Genomic DNA, 17,275 nt, shown 5'->3' with positions numbered 1-17,275 from the left:
CCAAGGGATGGTGGAGACTCGGGGCTGTTGTTATGGTGGGGAGCATGGGCAGGCCGCCGTGGGAGGGGGCTCGGAGCTGTGTTGAGGGACTTCCGGGGTTAGAGGCCAGTGATGGGGCGTAGTTTGGGGGGTAGGGACTTGGGGCTGTGTGGGGGAGCTCAGGGCCACAATGAGCGAATGGTTGCGGGAGTCACTCATGACGGCAGCAGGGGCGAAAAGCGGCCCCCAACCTTCCCACTCTGCTCCCAGCCGAGCCTCCGCCCCAAGACTGCGGCCACGGCGTTGTGCGTATGCTCCTGCGACTCCGGCTCTGCGTCTCTACGCCCCCGCGTGGCTAGTCCCGGAACTGCATACCCCGGAGGCGTACAGAGTACCTCTGCCGCCCCCGCGCGGCCGCGAGCGTGCTTCAGCCCCGACGGGACGCACCGCCCTGGGCTTGTCCGCAAAAAGGTTTTATTCCCCGAAGTCTCCGAGCTGCGGACCAGAGGCCGGCCCCGGGTGGTCTGGCTTAGCCGCCGGGCGCGCCTAGAAGTGACTGAGGCCACTGTGCCGGGAGCTGCGCAGCGAGTTGGCCTCCCAAGCGCTCCTCATTAGGCCCAGCCCCCTGGGGCTGCCCTTGGCACCTGCCCTTGAAGGCAGGAGGAGAAGCAGTTGGCGAAGCACAGCCCGGCGCAGCAAGATGTACACCCAGGGGTCCAGAATCTGGTTCCACGAGGCGAGGCGCACGGCCAAAAACAGCGGCTGCTGCAGGGAGCTGGGGCCCCAGCCCGCGATAGCCAGCACCACCAACACCTGTGGGAGAAGACAGTGTGAGCGGTGGGTGGTGTAAGAAAAGGGCACCGGCGAAGGGCTGAGATGGATGAGAGAGTGTCTGGAAGGTAAGGAGGCTGTGAGGATGGACAGAACGTCACGGGGAGGGTAAATGGGAATCTAATTGGGAAGGAGCTGTGGAGAGAGGGGAGAAGTGGGGGCCTTAGAGAGCGTGGCAGAAGCAAAGGCCTTCAGTGGGTGTGTGCTTGGGCAAGAAAGAAGCCCCAGGTATCCCAAAGGACAGGGGATTGAAGGGGAGAAGAGAAAAGGGGTGGTGATGGTGGAAGGAAGCTAGGGAATGAAAGCACTTAGGTGGGTGGGGTTGGAGGGGAACCTTGCCTGGGTCGGGTGAACTACAAAGACCCCAGGAAGGAGTAAGATACGGGGACTGGGAGGAGGAGTGGGACGTCAGAGGGAGAGGGCAAAGGGTGGACTCTGGCAGGTGGGGCCTTGAGGGGGCAGTGCCCTGGCTGGGTCAGGGAGAGAGGACCCAGGTATCCCAGGATGGAAAAGGGTGGGAGAGGTCACGGAGGGCGTGGGAAGGAGCAGGGTTGGAGGGGCCTGTGCGCCCCTCACCAGCAGGGGGCTCCAGCAGATGCACGACACCACCATGATGCCTACGAGCTGGCCCACCATCTCCACATCGTGGGCACGGGCTCGCCGCGCTGAGCCACGGCCCAGGGAGCCGCCGGGGGCGGCGGAGGCCGAAGCGACGGACGAGGCGGACGAGGCGGACGAGGCGGAGGCCGGGCGGGGTCCGTGCCCTCCCCAGTGACGGCGGCTGTCGGGGCCTCCAGCCGGGAAGTGCTGTCGAGAGCGGCGGCACCAGCGGGCGCGCAGCAGGGCAAGGCCGCTGAGCGTGTTGCACACGAGCGCGGCGAGCAGCGAGGCCAAGCCGAGGCCGGCGAAAAGGCCGGCGAGCAACGACTGGCGCCAGCCTCCCGCCGGGCCCAGACCGATGAAGCACCACGTACCCGGGTACTGCAGCTCGTAGCGGCCCACGCGCGCCAATGGCAGCAGCGCCACGGCCAAGGCCACGGCGGCCATCGCGGCCAAAGTCAACCGCGCGCGGGCCACAGAGACGCCGGCTGCGTGCAGCAGCGGCCGCGTGACGCCCACGCAGCGCTCCACGGCCATGCCGCAGCCCAGCAACAGCGGGCACAGGCCGAAAAAGACCATGCATCCGCCCAGGAAGTGGCAGGCGCCGCCGGCCGGCGAGCGCCCCGCCGCGTACAGGCGCAGCACCAGCGCACCCGGGATCACGTGGCCCGCCAGGTCGGTGGCCAGGAGGCTGGCGACGAACAGCAGGAAGGTGGCTGCCGAGCGGCGGCGCCGCAGACGGCTCGCGGCCTGCGCCAGCAGTGCCAGCGCCAGCACGTTGGACACGGCGCCCAGCGTCATGGAGAAGATGGGCAGCGCGGGTGACGCGCCCACCAGGTCCGACAGCGGTCCGGCGGAGGTGTTGGAGGCCCTGGGTGCTGTACACGTGGTCACCTCGCCCGCCAGGCTTAGGTTGAGGGGCCTGCAAGGGCTCATGTCAGGTGCCGGGGGTGGGGCTGGGGAGAGGAGAGGAGGGGAAGGTGAGGTTCCACCATTGGCCTGGGACCAGCTGGTGGTCCCATCTCATCATCAGGACCCATTTGACCCCATGGAGTTCTTCTATGGACCCTCTGTCCATGGCAACTCCAAATGACTCTGGCTGCCCCATTCCTGACCCACTCCTTCTCCTCTTCCTCTTACCAGCCCACCTCTTGCTCCAGGCCTCAGTCTGCCCTCATTGCCCTGTCCACCAGGGTCACCTGGCTTCAGCCTCACCTGTCTCTGACCCCACCTCTGGGCCTTACCCACCCACTTCTGACACCCACCTCCCATTCTGACAGCCAGTTCCTGGCCCCCCGCCCCATCTGATACCCACTGACCCATTTCTTTTCTTTTTTTTTTGCGGTATGCGGGCCTCTCACTGTTGTGGCCTCTCCCGTTGCGGAGCACAGGCTCCGGACGCGCAGGCCCAGCGGCCATGGCTCACGGGCCCAGCCGCTCCGCGGCACGCGGGATCCTCCCGGACCGGGGCACGAACCCGCGTCCCCTGCATTGGCAGGCGGACTCCCAACCACTGTGCCACCAGGGAAGCCCCCCACTGACCCATTTCTGATCCCAGGGCACCATCTGACCCCACTGCCCCATCTTTGACCATCACTATGTCACCTTTACTCCAGTCCCATCCTAGATGCTCACAGCCCCACCTCTGCCACCTTGGGCACATCTCTCTCCACCACACTGTCTCTTTCCCCAGGGCCACATCCCTGTCCCCACAGCTCCATCCCTGTTTCCATAAGCCCATCTCTGTCCCCTTGGCCACATCTCTGTCCACACAGCCCTGTCCCTGTCCCCAGAGCCCCATCCTTGTCCCCCACATTCCCATCTCTGAGCCCCATCGCTGTCTCTCACCCAGGCCCTACCTCTGCCCACTGCTGCCTCACCCTGGATGCCCACAGTTCCGCTCCTGCCAGCTCCATGTCCCTGCCCCAGAGGCCTCAAGGCTAACCCGTCACCACCCATTCCTTGATAGCCCCTGGTGAGGGCTGAGAGGTCAGAACTGCCTGCTAGGTCATATGTGAAGGGAGGCTGGACAGACAGTAAGATAGATCAACAGGGACAGAGAGATGGGCTGAGAGTCAAGGAACACAGGAAGGACAGGCTGGGGGAGCCATGGTCCCATCCTTTCATGCCTTCCTCCCCCACTGGAGATCCTCGTGCCCCAGCCTTCTTACCCGGAGCTGCCTGGGACGCAGGGTCCCCATCGCCTGCCGCTTGGTCCCTGCTGCCCTGCTGCGCCCTAGCCTGCTGCGCCCGAGCTTTCCGACAGGCCGCTCCCTCCCTCCCTCCCTCCCTCCCCGGGCGGCTCCCCGCTCCCAGCCTCCTCCCGCTGCCCGCTCCAGCCTCCAGGGGCCGTTCCACCCAGCGCACGCCTTCAGGGAACCTGGGGTGACAGACACCCCCTTTTCGTACTCCTGGCAATGGTCATGGGCTGCTCCAGGCCCCAGCTCCCCTCATGAGTAAGGGGGGCTCTGGGAAGTTGGCCTGGCCCCCGTGACCCGCTCCCCCTGGTGGGGCGGGAGCAGCCCCATTCCCTCCCAGGCGTGGGCCTCTCGCCTGCCTCATTAATAAAGCGGATAAAATCTAAACACTGGAAAACGTGAATGTCGCCCAGGGCAGGCTGGGGCGGCTTAGTGGTGCTACTACCTCCACCGGGGCTGCAAGGTTGGAGGGCTAGCCCTGCGTGGGGACAGCAGCACCCCCCTTCCCCTGCCAGAGCCTTCATGCGCGTTGGGTGGGTGGTGGTGGGCAGTGCCCTGGGTGGACCAGCTTGGGTCATGCCTAGCCTGACCAGGAGATCCGCCCATTATTTACACAGGGGCTTAAAGCCTAGGCAAGGGCTGCAGCGAGTCAAACTCTGGGAGGGAAGAGGGAGGAGACTGAAGGGGGGCAGGGGAACCAGGAAGATCGGTGACCAGTGGACTGTCTCCTAGATACTGCTTTAGGATGCGATGAGCACACACACGTCCCAAGCCACAGACAGCCGCACCTGTGGCCACACAGCTGCACCCTCACCTCCTGCCCTGAGAAGTAGGATCGCATCCCTGAGCGGCACACACACGGTCACACACTCGAAGATACACAATCATATCCCTTAACACCCTGAGACCCCCCACCGTCATGGCCTGTTCCCAGCTCAGCAGCAGCCACCTGGGGTCAGCCATCGTCACACTGAGACAGTCTCACCTCTAGCACCAGAGATGGGCCCACAGTTACCGACGCTAACACCCTGAAATAGAGCCCCCTGTGAAAGAGACCATCACACCCCTTAGTGCTGGCAAATGTAGTCTCACTCAGCACCTTGAGCGGTGCACACAACTGTTACCACTGACACAGCCCCCAGCCACACCCCAATATCACCCAGAGACGCCCTCTAACAGTCCAAGACAGGCCCCACAGGTACATGCCACATACACCCAAGACACAAGGAGTGGCACCCCCTGGTGCCTGGACACCCCGAGATCTAGCCGGTCACCCCCCACCCTAACAAAAGCAACACCCAGAGGCACACATGCTGTCACACGGCCACACTCCCCACAGAAGCCCTGCCAGTGATATCCACAAACACCCTGGAATGCGAAGACAGTCATCACACCCTGTTCCCTCAACACAGTCACAAACCACCAACACTCTGAGACACAGTCCTACCTGCTCAACACCCAGACTCACACAGCCTCACCCCTTCACAACCGGAACTGTATATTAGCACAGACACACAAAGTGCCCACAGGTGCCCAGCGATGCCCAGAGTAACCCGTCCCCGCCCCCGTCCAGGTGGTCCTCCCCACTGCCCCCTCCCAGGGCCCATTGCCTGCATGTTGGAAATGGGGAGCGGGCGGGCTTAGACTCCCCTCTCAACTTGCCCACAAACATTCCTGCGGGGACCTCTGGCCTGGTTCCCCCCACTTCAATCCTCGCTCTTCCCTCCAGGTCTGGCCAGGACGCCAACCCCCGCCCTTCCCTGATCCCCGCCTCAATCCTTAAGGATGAAGTGGGTTGTCAAAACAAGCACATCCGGCACAAAGTATGGTGCTCCATGGACGCTGGCAGACCCCACATGTAGAGTCAGCTGAGGCCGGGGTGCATCATGACTCCTCCCCCCCAGCCTTGGGGTGGGGTTCCTCCCCATCAGCACACAACAGGGCAGGCCTGAGACTCCACCTTAAGCCCACCCCATCTTTCTTTCTCCATGGCCCTGGGTTGGAGCAGGCAAGGACCCACAGCCTCCTGCCCACCGTTCGCATCAGGCCAGGGGTGGCAAGAGCCTTGTTCGAGAGGGAGCAAGATTTGCACCCTCAGCAGGCCGAGAAGCTCCAGCCTTGCCTGGAAGCCTGGTGGCTTGCAGCCAAGAGCTTCCTCAGGCGGAACGGGTGGGAGGGGGTGGGCGGCTGGGGCCAGCTCCTAATTCGATTTGGAGCCCAAAGAGGATGGATTTCAGCTGCTGCATTCTTTCCCAGCCCCGACCCACCCTCCTCTCCCACCCCGAAGCCGCCACACAGGTCCAACAGCAGATTCTTTATCTTCCAGACAGCAAATTCAGATATGAAAGCCCACCACCATCATCCCTCCTGCCCCTTCTGTCTGGGGCTGAGCTGAGGGAGACACAGGGGGGCAGGAGAGGGAGGGCGTCTGGGGGCTTCACAGCAGACTCATGTTTCAAATGCAGAGGTAACAGACTCCACAGTGGGGGCTCCTCTGGGGGGACGGAGGTGGCGCAGGGGGAGGGTATTATTGCGTTTGCTGAGGGGGACACCCCCCTTCTGCATGCCCTGCGTCAGGAAACTAGGGAGGTCACGACCCCCAAACAGAACCCAAGGCCCCAGGGAGATAAGAGGGACCAGTTTGGCAGCTGAGGCGGAAAGTACTGGGGGCGGGGGTGGCCGCCCAATCTGGCTGGTCCCTCCCCGCGCCTGACCCGGCTGAGGTAGGTGGGGAACAGGGCGGGGGTGGGGTGGGGGGCTGGGGACCCCAGCCAGGCTGGGAACTGTTGAGGGGGTGGTACCGATTGGAGGGGGGCAGAGGTCGGGCCCCACTTCCGCTCCGCATCATCTTCGGGCTACTGAGCTGGGCCCGAGCTGGACGCTGGGGTCCAGCCCATGGTGTCTCCACCCCAGAGGCTCCCACCAGGCCTGGCCCAAGTCATCTCAAGGTCCAGCGGGAGGCCTAGTAGCGGCCAACCTTGGCATCCCCAATGGCTCCCCAGACGTCAAAGACAAACTCATCCGGGAAGGCGAAGTCACCAAGCCGTTCATCCAGGGCCTCAGCCAGCTCGTCCGGGTTCCTTTTGTCTTTTCCAAGCTCTACCATGGTGGCCGCTGCGGGAGGGGGTGGGGGGGTGGCAGAATGGAGGCACAGATGACAGAGGTGCTCAGGGCAGACCCAGCCCCACAGGACCTAGAAGCTCCTTCCCCTAAACTCCCACCCATCCCCAGACCCAGGCACCCCCCACTTACCCAGCTCTGTGTCCCTGATGCCCATGTAGCTCTCCAGCAGGTCATCCACCTTCTCAATGGCCTTCTCCTCAAAGGCTGAAGGCTGGGGGGCAGGAAGAGGGACAACAACATCATAATAATGTGAATATAATTGTAATTGTACTTACTAAGTGCCGTGTACAATTTTTACCACTTTCGGCATAGAAACACACAGTTCATCCTCGTGACAACTGTGAAAGTGTCAGTATCACTATCCCCATTTTACAGATTAGGAAACTGAGGTCCACTTGCCCAAGAAAGGTCCCAGAGCTGGGAGGTGGCAGAGGTGGGTTTGCATCCAGTGCCCAGAGCCCCTCAACTAAGAGGTGATGCTGCTGCCTATGAATTTCACAGGGAAGGGGGGCTGGGGCCCAGCTGGAACACTCACCAGATCCTCTACTGTGGCAGGACCCCGGGATCGGAGCCGGAGGGTCCCTCGGCCAGTGCCCAGCTGGGGACCGGAGCCTGGGCGGCCACCCCCTGAACGCACATTGATCATGTCTGTGGGAGACAGGGAAGGGGTGAGGGCTGGAGAAGCCCAATTCCAGCATGTTCTGGGCAGGAACCCAGGCATCTCGGCCTCAGACAACCCTCCACCTTCTCCGAGCTTCTGTAGGCTTTGGGGGAATTGGAGGCTGAGGTGACCCCAGGAGGGCAGGACTCCTGACTCAGGCTTGGCACGGGTGTAGGAGGTGCAGCCAGGGGCTAGGAATGGAAAAGGCTGGAGGGGAGACTGGAGGGGGCCACTTCTGTCCCCAGGGCCTGAGGGACAGGAACGGTGTGGGTCCTGGGTCCCCAGCTGCTTTCCCCAAGGCCAAGGGGGTATAGCTGCTGGGCCACAGACCAGCCCTATCTGCCTGGGGAAGTGTGTCAGAGTCCCCCACCACCACCCCAGGGGCCTTGGGCCCATTCCTGAGAGTTAATGAAGCCAGACAAAAAAGTGGGGGGGGCTGGCACTGGGCAGCCAAGCCTGGCTTCTTGGGGGGTGGGGAATTGGCCAGGGTTGGGGGCGCTTGGCTAGGCTAATGGCTCCTGGAAGCTGGGTGTGGGGGCAGCTTCCGCCTTGCCTCCATCCTCCTCCCAGGCTGGGCGGAGAGCCAGCAGCCCCTCCCCAGGGCAGGGTGGAGCTGCCCCCACCCCCTTTCCACTGTGACCTGCTGGGCTTGGGCACCACCTGCTGGTGGCCCTTGGCACTGCAGCCAGGGCCCAAGTGAAGGGGACCATCCAGGCTGTAGGAGGCAGCCCCTCACCGAAGGCCTTTCGGGGCTCTGTGAGCTTCAGCGTGAAGGTGCGGCCTCGGGGCAGCTCCTTGAGCAGCCGGGCCACCTCGTAGTGCCGGCAGCCCAGCAGGCTCTGTCCGTTGATGGCCTCGATCATGTCACCCACGCTGATGAGCTGGATGTGGTCAATCACGCTGCCCTCCTTAATGCGCTGTGGGGAAAGGAGCTGTCAGCCCCTGTGGCTCTGCCGTTCGGTCCTATGGGTAGGCCTTACCCTCAGGACTCTGGGTGCCCCACCCCCAGGCACCTTGATGAAGGCATAGCCAGCCCCGTTGTCTGTGATGGTGAGCCCCAACGCTTCCTCCGACTTGAACACCTCCACTTCCTTGCGCTGCCCCTTGACGTGGGCGAAGATGAAGTCCTCCAGCCCGATCTGGCCCCCCAGGAGCTTGTCCATGTCCACTTTGTGGGTGTTGAGGGTGCAGAACATCACCTACAGGGGTGGGAGATATTCAACCCTCACCTCCTTCCTGTGCCCTTTGCTAATCGCCACCTGTTGGGAAAGGCCTGGGGGTCCCCATCACAGTGCCTGACCACCCCCCGAGCCAGGACAGGGCCCCACTAGGGCTGGGTTTCTGTCCTAGCAAAAACTCCCTGCTGTTTCCGGGGTACAGAGACTGGCACACAGTGGATGCTCAGAAAATGCTTGTGGAACGAATGAAGGGGCACAGATACCCATCCTGCCTACTGAGACCCCTGCATTTACTTCCTGCTCAGTCCCACTGTCACCTTCCTTGCTTCCCTTCCTTTGGCCCCCAAAGTCCTTGGGGTGGGACCTCCCAGTGAATCATGGAGAAGTGAATGTTGCATCTGACCTCCAGTCCCCACAGTCCGCTGGGCTGCAAACCTCTCAATGTATGATGGGAATGTAGCATCCAGCCCTGGCCATCCATTCCCACAATCCACTGGGGCAGAGGCCTCCCAGTGCCTGATGGGGATTCAGCATCCAGTCCTGATCTCCAGTTCCCCACAATACATTGGGCTGCAGGTCTCCTAATGCCTGATAGGAACTCAGCATCCAGCTGTGGCCACCCGCCCCCACAATCCCCTGCGGCACAGGCCTCTCAATGCCTGATGGGAATGCCGCCTCCGCCTGTGGCCTCCAGTTCGCCACAAACCAATGGGGTGCAGGCCTCCCAATGCCGGATGAAATTCAGCATCCAGCCCTGGCCTCCAGTTCCCCGTAATTCACTGGGGTAAGGCCTCAGTATCTGCAGCTTCACCACCTGAGCCACAGCTCACAAACAGGATGCACGCTCAGGCCTCTCTCTAGCTCACCATCGGGGACCCTGGTGCCCGGCTCCCCAGTGGGTACCTCAGCAGCTGGCAGCCGGAAGGCCTCAGCAATCTTGCCGTACAGCTCCTTGACGTTGGTGAAGCCCTCGATGCGGCCAGTGGGACTGCCATGGGCCAGCTGGGTGTGGAACACAAGGCGGGGCCGCAGGGCAGGGGGAGGGGGGGGCAAGCCCATTTGGGGGGCCCCTGCCCCACCTCCGCCCAGGGGCCCCGGCTCCCCCACACCTAGCCCACCACGGCCTGGCTCCGCCTCCTCATTTTCCACCAGAGGCGGCGCCTTTTTCCGCCGCCCCAGTCCCAGCGGCATGAGCAGCGAGAAGAGGGGGCACGCCCAGGAGATCTGCAGGACAGGAAAAGGGTCTCAGGGCCTGGGCAGTGGCCTCCGGCCGCCTCGCCCCTACAGGTCCAATGAAATATTTAGAGAACAGACTGGCCTCAGTTCGAAATCCGGTCCCAGCTCAGAGCCAGGCAAAGCAAGATGCTTGGCCAAAGGAAACCCAGAAGAAATGCCCCATATAAGCAATTCAAACTATTACGAAAGGGCTTCCCTGGTGGTGCAGTGGTTGAGAGTCCACCTGCCGATGCAGGGGACATGGGTTCATGCCCCGGTCCGGGAGGATCCCACGTGCCGTGGGGCGGCTAGGCCCGCGAGCCATGGCTACTGAGCTTGCGCGTCCGGAGCCTGTGCTCCGCAACGGGAGAAGCCACAACAGTGAGAGGCCCGCGTACCACAAAAAAACAAAAAAAACCCCAAACTACTACGAAGGCACGACTCTCTCTGAGTCCGCCCGTGTGACTATTTACACGTACTTTTTCCTCCTAATAAACACTTTACTTGTTTCACTTAAAAAAAAAAAAATCTGGTCCCAGCACTTACACACTTGCACAGAAGTAATAATATCAGCTAATATCTATCATAACCCCATGCTAACTGCTCTGTATCTTAACCCTCACACCACACCATGGGGACCATATTATCACCCCCACGATGTGATTATGTGATATACCATAATATGTGATTATGCCCATTTAACAGATGAAAAAATGGAAACTCACAGCCTACATTTTCTCTTTTTTTTTTCTACTGGTCACAGTCATTAATGCTGTGTGCTAAAAATTTCTGACTCCCCCCTTCAAAGCATGTAGGCAGATGGCACTTACTGGCCTCCTTGTGACTGGACAGGCATGTGACCAGTACTGGCCAGTGAGTTGTGAGAGGAAATGACACATGACATTTCTGGGCTGAAGCATTTAATTACTGGAGCAAGAGCCTCCAGAAGTCCCTTTCTCCTGGTAGGGTGACCAGCCTCATTTGATATGGTGGTGGCCCCAGCAGGCCAGGCTCTGAGTGATGACAATGAATGGAATCCCCCACTGAGCTGCAATGGACATGTAGCAGGAACAAAAAAATAAACCTTTGTTGAGTTTGGCCACTAAGATTTTGGAGATGTTTGTTATTGCAGCAAAACCTGTCCTGACTGACACACTTTTCTCTTTCCTCTCCCTCTATTCTCTCTTTCTTTCTCTCTTTCTCCCTCCCTCCCTTCAAACAAATGTTTTGGGCACTTACTATATTCCATGCACCAATATGGATATTGCCTTCAATAAGACAAGCAAGGTTCCACATTTCCTTACCCGGAGTAAATAAGGAGCCTTTGATGAATGGTTAATGGATGAAGAAAACAGCCCTATATGGATAAATCCTGAGAGTTTACAAATACACATACATATGTATGTATATATATATATATATAATATGTGTATGTGTTTAAGGAGATACATACACGTGTGTGTATATGTTTTAAAAAGCTTTAATTAGGGAATTCCCTGGCAGTCCAGTGGTTAGGACTCAGTCCTTTCACTGCTGGGCCTGGGTTTAATCCCTGGTTGGGGAACTAAGATCCTGCAAGCTGCATGGCACAGCCAAAAAACAAACAAACAAACAAACAAACAAAAAACATCTTTAATTAATTATAATTCAGACTTCCCTGGTGGCACATTGGTTAAGAATCTGCCTGTCAGTGCAGGGGACATGGATTCGAGCCCTGGGCTGGGAAGATCCCACATCCCGTGGAGCAGCTAAGCCCGTGCGCCACAACTACTGAGCCTGAGCTCTAGAGCCCATGAGCTACAACTACTGAAGCCTGCGCGCCTAGAGCCCATGCTCCACAAAAAGAGAAGCCACCACAATGAGAAGCCTGCACACTGTAGCGAAGAGTAGGCCCTGCTCGCCACAACTAGAGAAAGCCCACGCGCAGCAACGAAGACCCAACACAGCCAAAAATAAATAAATTAATCAGTTAATTAAAAAAATTATAATTCAAAGCTGTAGTTAATAATTTCATAAAAGTTTGCTACCAAATGTACCCATGAAGGTGAGAAAAAAATCTCTGTGAATAACGCAAGCTCATTATTGAAACACTGCACAAAATGTATGCTGGCAATATTAAAAAAAACTTCTATTATTAAAAAAAAGACAAAAAAAAAAAAAAAGACAAGCAACAGGTCCCTGACTAGGGCCACCATGAGCAGTTACACTGGTTGTTCACTGTGCAAAAGCACCAGACCCTGGTCTGGTGATGTGTCTGATGGGAGGAAGCGTTGCATTCTTCTAATTCATGCCTAAGGTGCTGCAGAAGGATAGCTAGCTGGGGCTCTGTCCATGCTGTCCAGAAGCATAGTCCAGAGGAGAAGATATATAGTGAGCAAGCAAACGTGTAAATATATAATATAATTTCTAAGAATGCTATGAAGACAATAAAACAAGACAAGTTCTACAGACAAGGTCAGGGAGGGCCTCCCTGAGAAGGTGAGGCTGAATCTGAGACTTGAAAGACAGGAAGAAATATCCATAGGAGGATATGAGTCAAGAACATTCGGGCAGAGAGAACAGCCAGTGCAAAGGCCCTGAGGTGGGGATGTGCTTGGCATGTTTGAGGAACAGCAAGGAGGCATATGTAGTTGGATCAGAGTAAGGGGGACAACAGGAAAAGGTGAGGGCAGAGAAGTAACAGGCAGACTGTGCAGGGCCCTGTAGGCCAGAGGGAGAACTTGGGCTTTTGGTCTGAGTGAGGTGGCAGTCAGCGAGGGTTCTGAGCAGACTCACAGATTAGCTGGGGACCAGTGTGGTTGATGGTAGTGAAGTGAGCAATGGGAGAACATGAAGACGGCAGGTAAAAGAGGTGACTGGGAGGGGCCTTGTAGGCTGGGAAAGAGTCCAGATTTAATTTTTAAGTCACATGTCCAAAGTCACAGAAGCTGGCTGCACCCTCAGGTCTGATTCCCAAGCCCAAGTTCGTCACTGTGACACTGTCCCCTAAGTGACTCAATCTCTCTGGGCCTCAGATGCCTGGTCTGCAAATGGGGACATTCCATCCGCCTGGTTGTGATGAGGATCAAATTATGCCAAGTTATATTTTTCTGTGTAAAGGGGACTTTCTGCTCCTCTTCCAGGGGGCCGTCCTGGATTCAGATGAGCCCCTGGGCTGCACCATCCTCATTCATTTATTCATTCATTCATGTGTTCTCCAACACCTCCTCTAATATCACTGGTCCAGCCCCATCAGCACTCACCTAGATCAGTGCAGTTGCCTTCTCTGTGTCTCCCAGCTTCCACCCTTGCCCCCAACAGTCTCTTGTCAATCCAGCAGCCAGAATGATGCTGTAGAACATAACTCATATCACATCTGTCCTCTGCTCCAACCCCTCCCAGGGCCGCTACCTCGCCTGGAGTAAAAGTCAATGTCCTCCCCTTGGCCCACCGGCCCCAAATGATCTGCCCACATTACCTGCATGCCCTCATCTCCTCCCAGTTTCCCCCTAGCTCATTCCCTCCAGCCACATAGGCCTCCTCCCTGTTCCTTCAACACACTAGGCGAAGTTCAGCCTCAGGGCCTTTGCACTGGCTGTGCCCTCTGGTATCCACACAACTCACTCTCTCACCTCTTTCAGGTGGAAAACATATTTCATTCATTTAGCTTGTTCATTGTCTGTTTTCTGAAAGGGCAGGGAACTTTGCCTGTCTTATTCATTCCTCTCTTCTTAGTGCAGAGAACAGTGCTTGGCATATAGCAGCCGCTTAATAAATATTTGTGGAATAAATGAATGGATGAACGAATGATCCTAATATTCACCAGCCCACCAGTCTCTGCGCCCAGCTTCTCTGCAGCTCTGGGGAGCCAGAGGAGCACAGGCTGTAGCATCTGCCCTCAGTAGGGTCTTGTCTCCCTGGCAAAAGTACGAGTCCTACCTCTGTAGTCCCTCATCCCTTGCTTCCCAGCATAAGTCTGGACAGAATAAGTGCTTCATGTAGCAACGAAGATACTGTCATTTCGTTTTTCACTCCCCTCCTAATCAACGATGCTAAATGACTTTTAATACATTTATTAGCCATTTGGATTTGCCCTTTTGTGAACTGCCTGTTTAAGTCTTTACCCATTTTTTAAAACTGCGGGGGTTTTTTTGGGTTTTTTTTTTTTTGCCACGCTGCATGGCTTGTGGAATCTTAGTTCTCCGATCAGGGACTGAATCTGTTTTTAATTGCAATGCAATCTATATGTTCTAGATACTAGAAATGAAATAAATTCTGAATGAATAAACCAGTACTGCTCTGTCAAGTTATTTTACTACACTCAATGATGCTACCAAAACAAAACCAAAAACACCCAAAAAAACTCTCCCACATCAGCACCTCCCCTGGTTCCCCTCCAACCACCCCCCATACATCTTAGCAGAATGCTAAGAACATAAATCTGAAACCTGGATTCGCCACTTACTAGCTGTGTGACTTTGGGCAAGTGTCTTAACCTCTCTGAGTTCCAAGGAAATCATACATGTGCTTGGAACAGTTCCTGGCACACAATAGGAGTTCCATAAATGCTGGTGACAATTACTACCATTTCCATCTGTATCATCCTTCAGTCAGTTGCCAAGATTCAAACTCCCTCCTTTTCCCAGGGTCCCTACATCCTGATCACCAATTCCCAACATCCTTACTCTGCCTACACTTGACGCCCTGGTTCAGGCTGGCTTCGTGTCCTCACCCGGGAGAGGGTAATAATGGTGGTGAGGAAAGTGGGTGATTAATGAATTTGCTTTCCAGGCCAGAAAAAGCACAGTGGTGTGGGTTCAACTCCCACCCCTGTTACTTACCAGCTGTGTGGCTGTGGGGAAGTCACTTCACTTGATGGGGCCTCAGTTTCCTCATCTGAAAAACGGGCAGAATTCCTGTCTCTCAGAGTGCTTATGGGAATCCAAAGAGATTATGCAAGTAACTCAATTATCACTTTGCCTGACATCAATCTAAGGAAGTTGTTATTATTATTGTCATTATTGCTTCTTCCCTTGCCCTGCCCAGGAACATCCCAGTCCTCTCTGCCTGCCAAGGCCTACTCCAGGCCACCTCATCCAGGAAGCCTCCCCAGCTTGCCCCAGCCTGTTGGAACCGGCCCTGTGGTCCAAACTACTCAGGCCCACGAACGTAATTACATGTTGCCCTGGCAGAACTCTTGTCTTCCAGCCTTAGGTTGTTATTTAACTTCATGTCTCTATTTTAAAACATAAACCAGACAGCGTCACTCCCCAGCCTCCAATCTTACAACAGTTTCCCACCTGATGGAGGAAAAGCTCTAAACTCCTTAATGTGACCCCCAGACCCCTGCAGAATCACTGCTTTGGGTCCTCTCCTGCCCCAGGCACACCATGCCAAGATTGGTCCTTCCTCAGAGCCTTTGCCCTGGCTGCGCCCCCTGCCTGATCTTTACAAGGCTGGCTTCTTTTTGTCATTCAGACCTTGGCTACAAAGTTACCTTCTCTGAGATTCCCCCTTTGCCCACAGATTCTACCATGCCACTCCCTCATATTTTATTCATAACATTTATCACCCTCTGCAAGTATTTTCTTTATTTACTTGTTAACTTGTTTGTTGCCTGTTTCCCCCAATTAGAATGGCAGCTCCCCAAGAGCAGGGATTTTTGTTGTGTTCACTATTGTATCCTCTGTGCCAAGAACAGTACCTGACACATAGTTGGTGCTTAATAAATATGTGTAGAATAAATGAATGTGTCTTATGCCCTCATTCTGACTACTCTCTGAGTTCCCCTATCCTCAGAACATGCCCACTGTAGACCTGCTAACTGCCACCTCCCCACCACATTCCCAGTCTCCCCTCAAACCTGAACACGGGTATGGAGAAAAGGAGTTTCAGCCCTGGGCATCGAGCAGGTTGGCTGCAATCCCAGCATCCCCACCCTCTATTCCCTGGGAAGGGCCTGAAACTCAACAAGCTCACAGCCACACAGAGTTGCAGTGAGGGGAGCAAGAAGTGGGGAAGGGGGTTCCTGGGAGCTCACAAAAGCTGGAAGGGGGGGACACCACGTCCAGGCTCCCCTTTTCAGCAGAGTATTGCTTGAGAGAGGAGGGCGGGAGGGCCTCTGAATCAGTCTTGAAAAACCGGCTCCTGGGTGTTTCCAGGGAGAACGCCTACCGTCCTGGGCCCAGGCTTACCAGGGGGGCCCAAGAGGCACAGAACCCCAGCGGTGCTGGACCCCTGCCTATCTCTCCCGCAGATGTCACTCTCTTCTCAGGACCCAGGTATTCTGGCCTTGCCTTTCCAGCTCAGAGGAAAAGGGCTATGGGGACAGCTTCCTGTTTGAGCAGCTGGTGAAAGCAAAGACCAGCAGGTGTGCCCCAGATGGTGTGTCTGGCTGGAGGGAATGGAATGGAAGGAGCTGGTCAGAAACACCTGAGCTTTGGAGCCACCGGGCATCTTGTATAGTGGTGGAGACTACAGTTCTGGACTCTGAGGCATGGGTTTGAGTCCCAGATCTGCCACTTACTCGCTGTGGGACCTTGGGCAAGTCACTGAACCTCTCTGGGTCTGCTGCTTCAGCTCTGAAAGAAGTAACAGCACCTTCCATGAGGTATTGAGAATCAATGATAAATATGTGGTAAATACCTGACACGGAAGTGTTCAATAAATGCTAGCCGGGGCGATTTTTTTCATTATTATCTTCGGAACCTCGGTCCTCCCAAGGTCCCCCTAGGCCCTGGAGGATTGGGACTAGGCCAGCTTCGGGGAGCTGCCCGGGCAGGGCTCAGAAATACCGATCCTGCGCCTGTCCCCGCCGGGATGGGAACTGTCCAGAGGTGCAAGGGGCTGGGGTGCGGCTGGAGACCCCATCCCGGCAGCGGGGAGCTGGGGTGCGGCTGGAGACCCTATCCCGGTGGCGGGGGGCGTTTACCCCTGCCCCCAGCTGGAAGGCAGGCGGCCGGCCCTCTGGAAAGGGGCCTCGAGCATCCCCCCGCTCAGCCTAGACGTCCAGCCGCGTCCATGGGGCCGGCCCCATACCGCAGAATCGGCCGGATCCCCATGGGTCCGCGATCCCGCGGGTCCGCGCCGGGATCCCGCAAGCGGCCGCGATGCGCTCCGCCCGCGGGTGACACTCACCTGCGGCGCCGCCGATGCCGCCCTGTGCGCGCCGGGTTCGGCCCTCCGCAAACTCAGGCCGGGGCCTCTCCCTCAGCCACGACCAGGGGGGCGGGGCCAGGGCCCGCGTCCGGTCAATCAGGAGCGGCCGCCCGGCGCTCGCGGCCAATCCGCTCCAAGCCGCGCCGCCCCGCCCCGGGGGACCCGAAGGAAACATTCCAGAGGGATCCCTGCTCTTCGCGACACCTCCCCCGCGCCGCGAGGCGTTGGACCTTCCCGCCCCTCCTAAGCCGCGGCGGGCTGTACCACCGCAAGGCTGCGGAGGGGGGCGCTGCGGCTGGGGCCGGGCCAATCTCGGGGAAGGAAGGAGGCCAGCGGCCAATGGGAAGCTGGTG

General features: G+C 57.5%; 2 protein-coding genes across 2 annotated transcripts; both read right to left on the bottom strand.

The window, feature by feature from the left end:
• Nucleotides 1-436: 436 nt before the first annotated feature.
• Nucleotides 437-3,558, bottom strand: PTGER1 (prostaglandin E receptor 1). Its single transcript, XM_079702396.1, has 3 exons — nucleotides 2,730-3,558; nucleotides 1,387-2,366; nucleotides 437-792 (listed from the first exon to the last, which is right to left on the bottom strand). Exons 1-3 carry the CDS (start codon nucleotides 2,827-2,829, stop codon nucleotides 526-528), a joined length of 1,347 nt encoding a protein of 448 aa, XP_079558522.1. The 5' UTR covers nucleotides 2,830-3,558; the 3' UTR covers nucleotides 437-525.
• Nucleotides 3,559-5,909: 2,351 nt separating this feature from the next.
• GIPC1 (GIPC PDZ domain containing family member 1) lies at nucleotides 5,910-16,936 on the bottom strand. The gene is made up of 8 exons (XM_079703449.1): nucleotides 16,902-16,936; nucleotides 14,606-14,660; nucleotides 9,474-9,794; nucleotides 8,406-8,591; nucleotides 8,129-8,309; nucleotides 7,267-7,379; nucleotides 6,861-6,942; nucleotides 5,910-6,722 (listed from the first exon to the last, which is right to left on the bottom strand). Exons 3-8 carry the CDS (start codon nucleotides 9,759-9,761, stop codon nucleotides 6,571-6,573), a joined length of 1,002 nt encoding a protein of 333 aa, XP_079559575.1. The 5' UTR covers nucleotides 9,762-9,794; nucleotides 14,606-14,660; nucleotides 16,902-16,936; the 3' UTR covers nucleotides 5,910-6,570.
• Nucleotides 16,937-17,275: the final 339 nt, after the last annotated feature.

The sequence above is a fragment of the Hyperoodon ampullatus genome, assembly GCF_949752795.1.
Source record: "Hyperoodon ampullatus genome assembly, chromosome: 4".
NCBI classification, from domain to species: domain Eukaryota; kingdom Metazoa; phylum Chordata; class Mammalia; order Artiodactyla; family Ziphiidae; genus Hyperoodon; species Hyperoodon ampullatus.
Note: the sequence above shows the minus strand (reverse complement) of the source record. Positions and strands in the feature narration are given on the sequence as shown.

What these genes read in the sequence shown, in the direction of transcription:
- PTGER1 (XM_079702396.1), bottom strand. Translation starts at nt 2,829, where the DNA reads ATGGCCGCTGGGCCTGCGCGTCCGGAGCCTGTGCTCCGCAACGGGAGA. An exon ending in AAAAAAAAGAAAAGAAATGG is followed by an intron (nt 2,367 to 2,729) that starts GTCAGTGGGTAT and finishes TCCTCTCCCCAG; the next exon opens with CCCCACCCCCGGCACCTGAC. An exon ending in TCTGCTGGAGCCCCCTGCTG is followed by an intron (nt 793 to 1,386) that starts GTGAGGGGCGCA and finishes CTTCTCCCACAG; the next exon opens with GTGTTGGTGGTGCTGGCTAT.
- GIPC1 (XM_079703449.1), bottom strand. Translation starts at nt 9,761, where the DNA reads ATGCCGCTGGGACTGGGGCGGCGGAAAAAGGCGCCGCCTCTGGTGGAA. An exon ending in CTGGCTATGCCTTCATCAAG is followed by an intron (nt 8,310 to 8,405) that starts GTGCCTGGGGGT and finishes CTTTCCCCACAG; the next exon opens with CGCATTAAGGAGGGCAGCGT. An exon ending in CATCAGGGACACAGAGCTGG is followed by an intron (nt 6,723 to 6,860) that starts GTAAGTGGGGGG and finishes CCCCTCCCGCAG; the next exon opens with CGGCCACCATGGTAGAGCTT.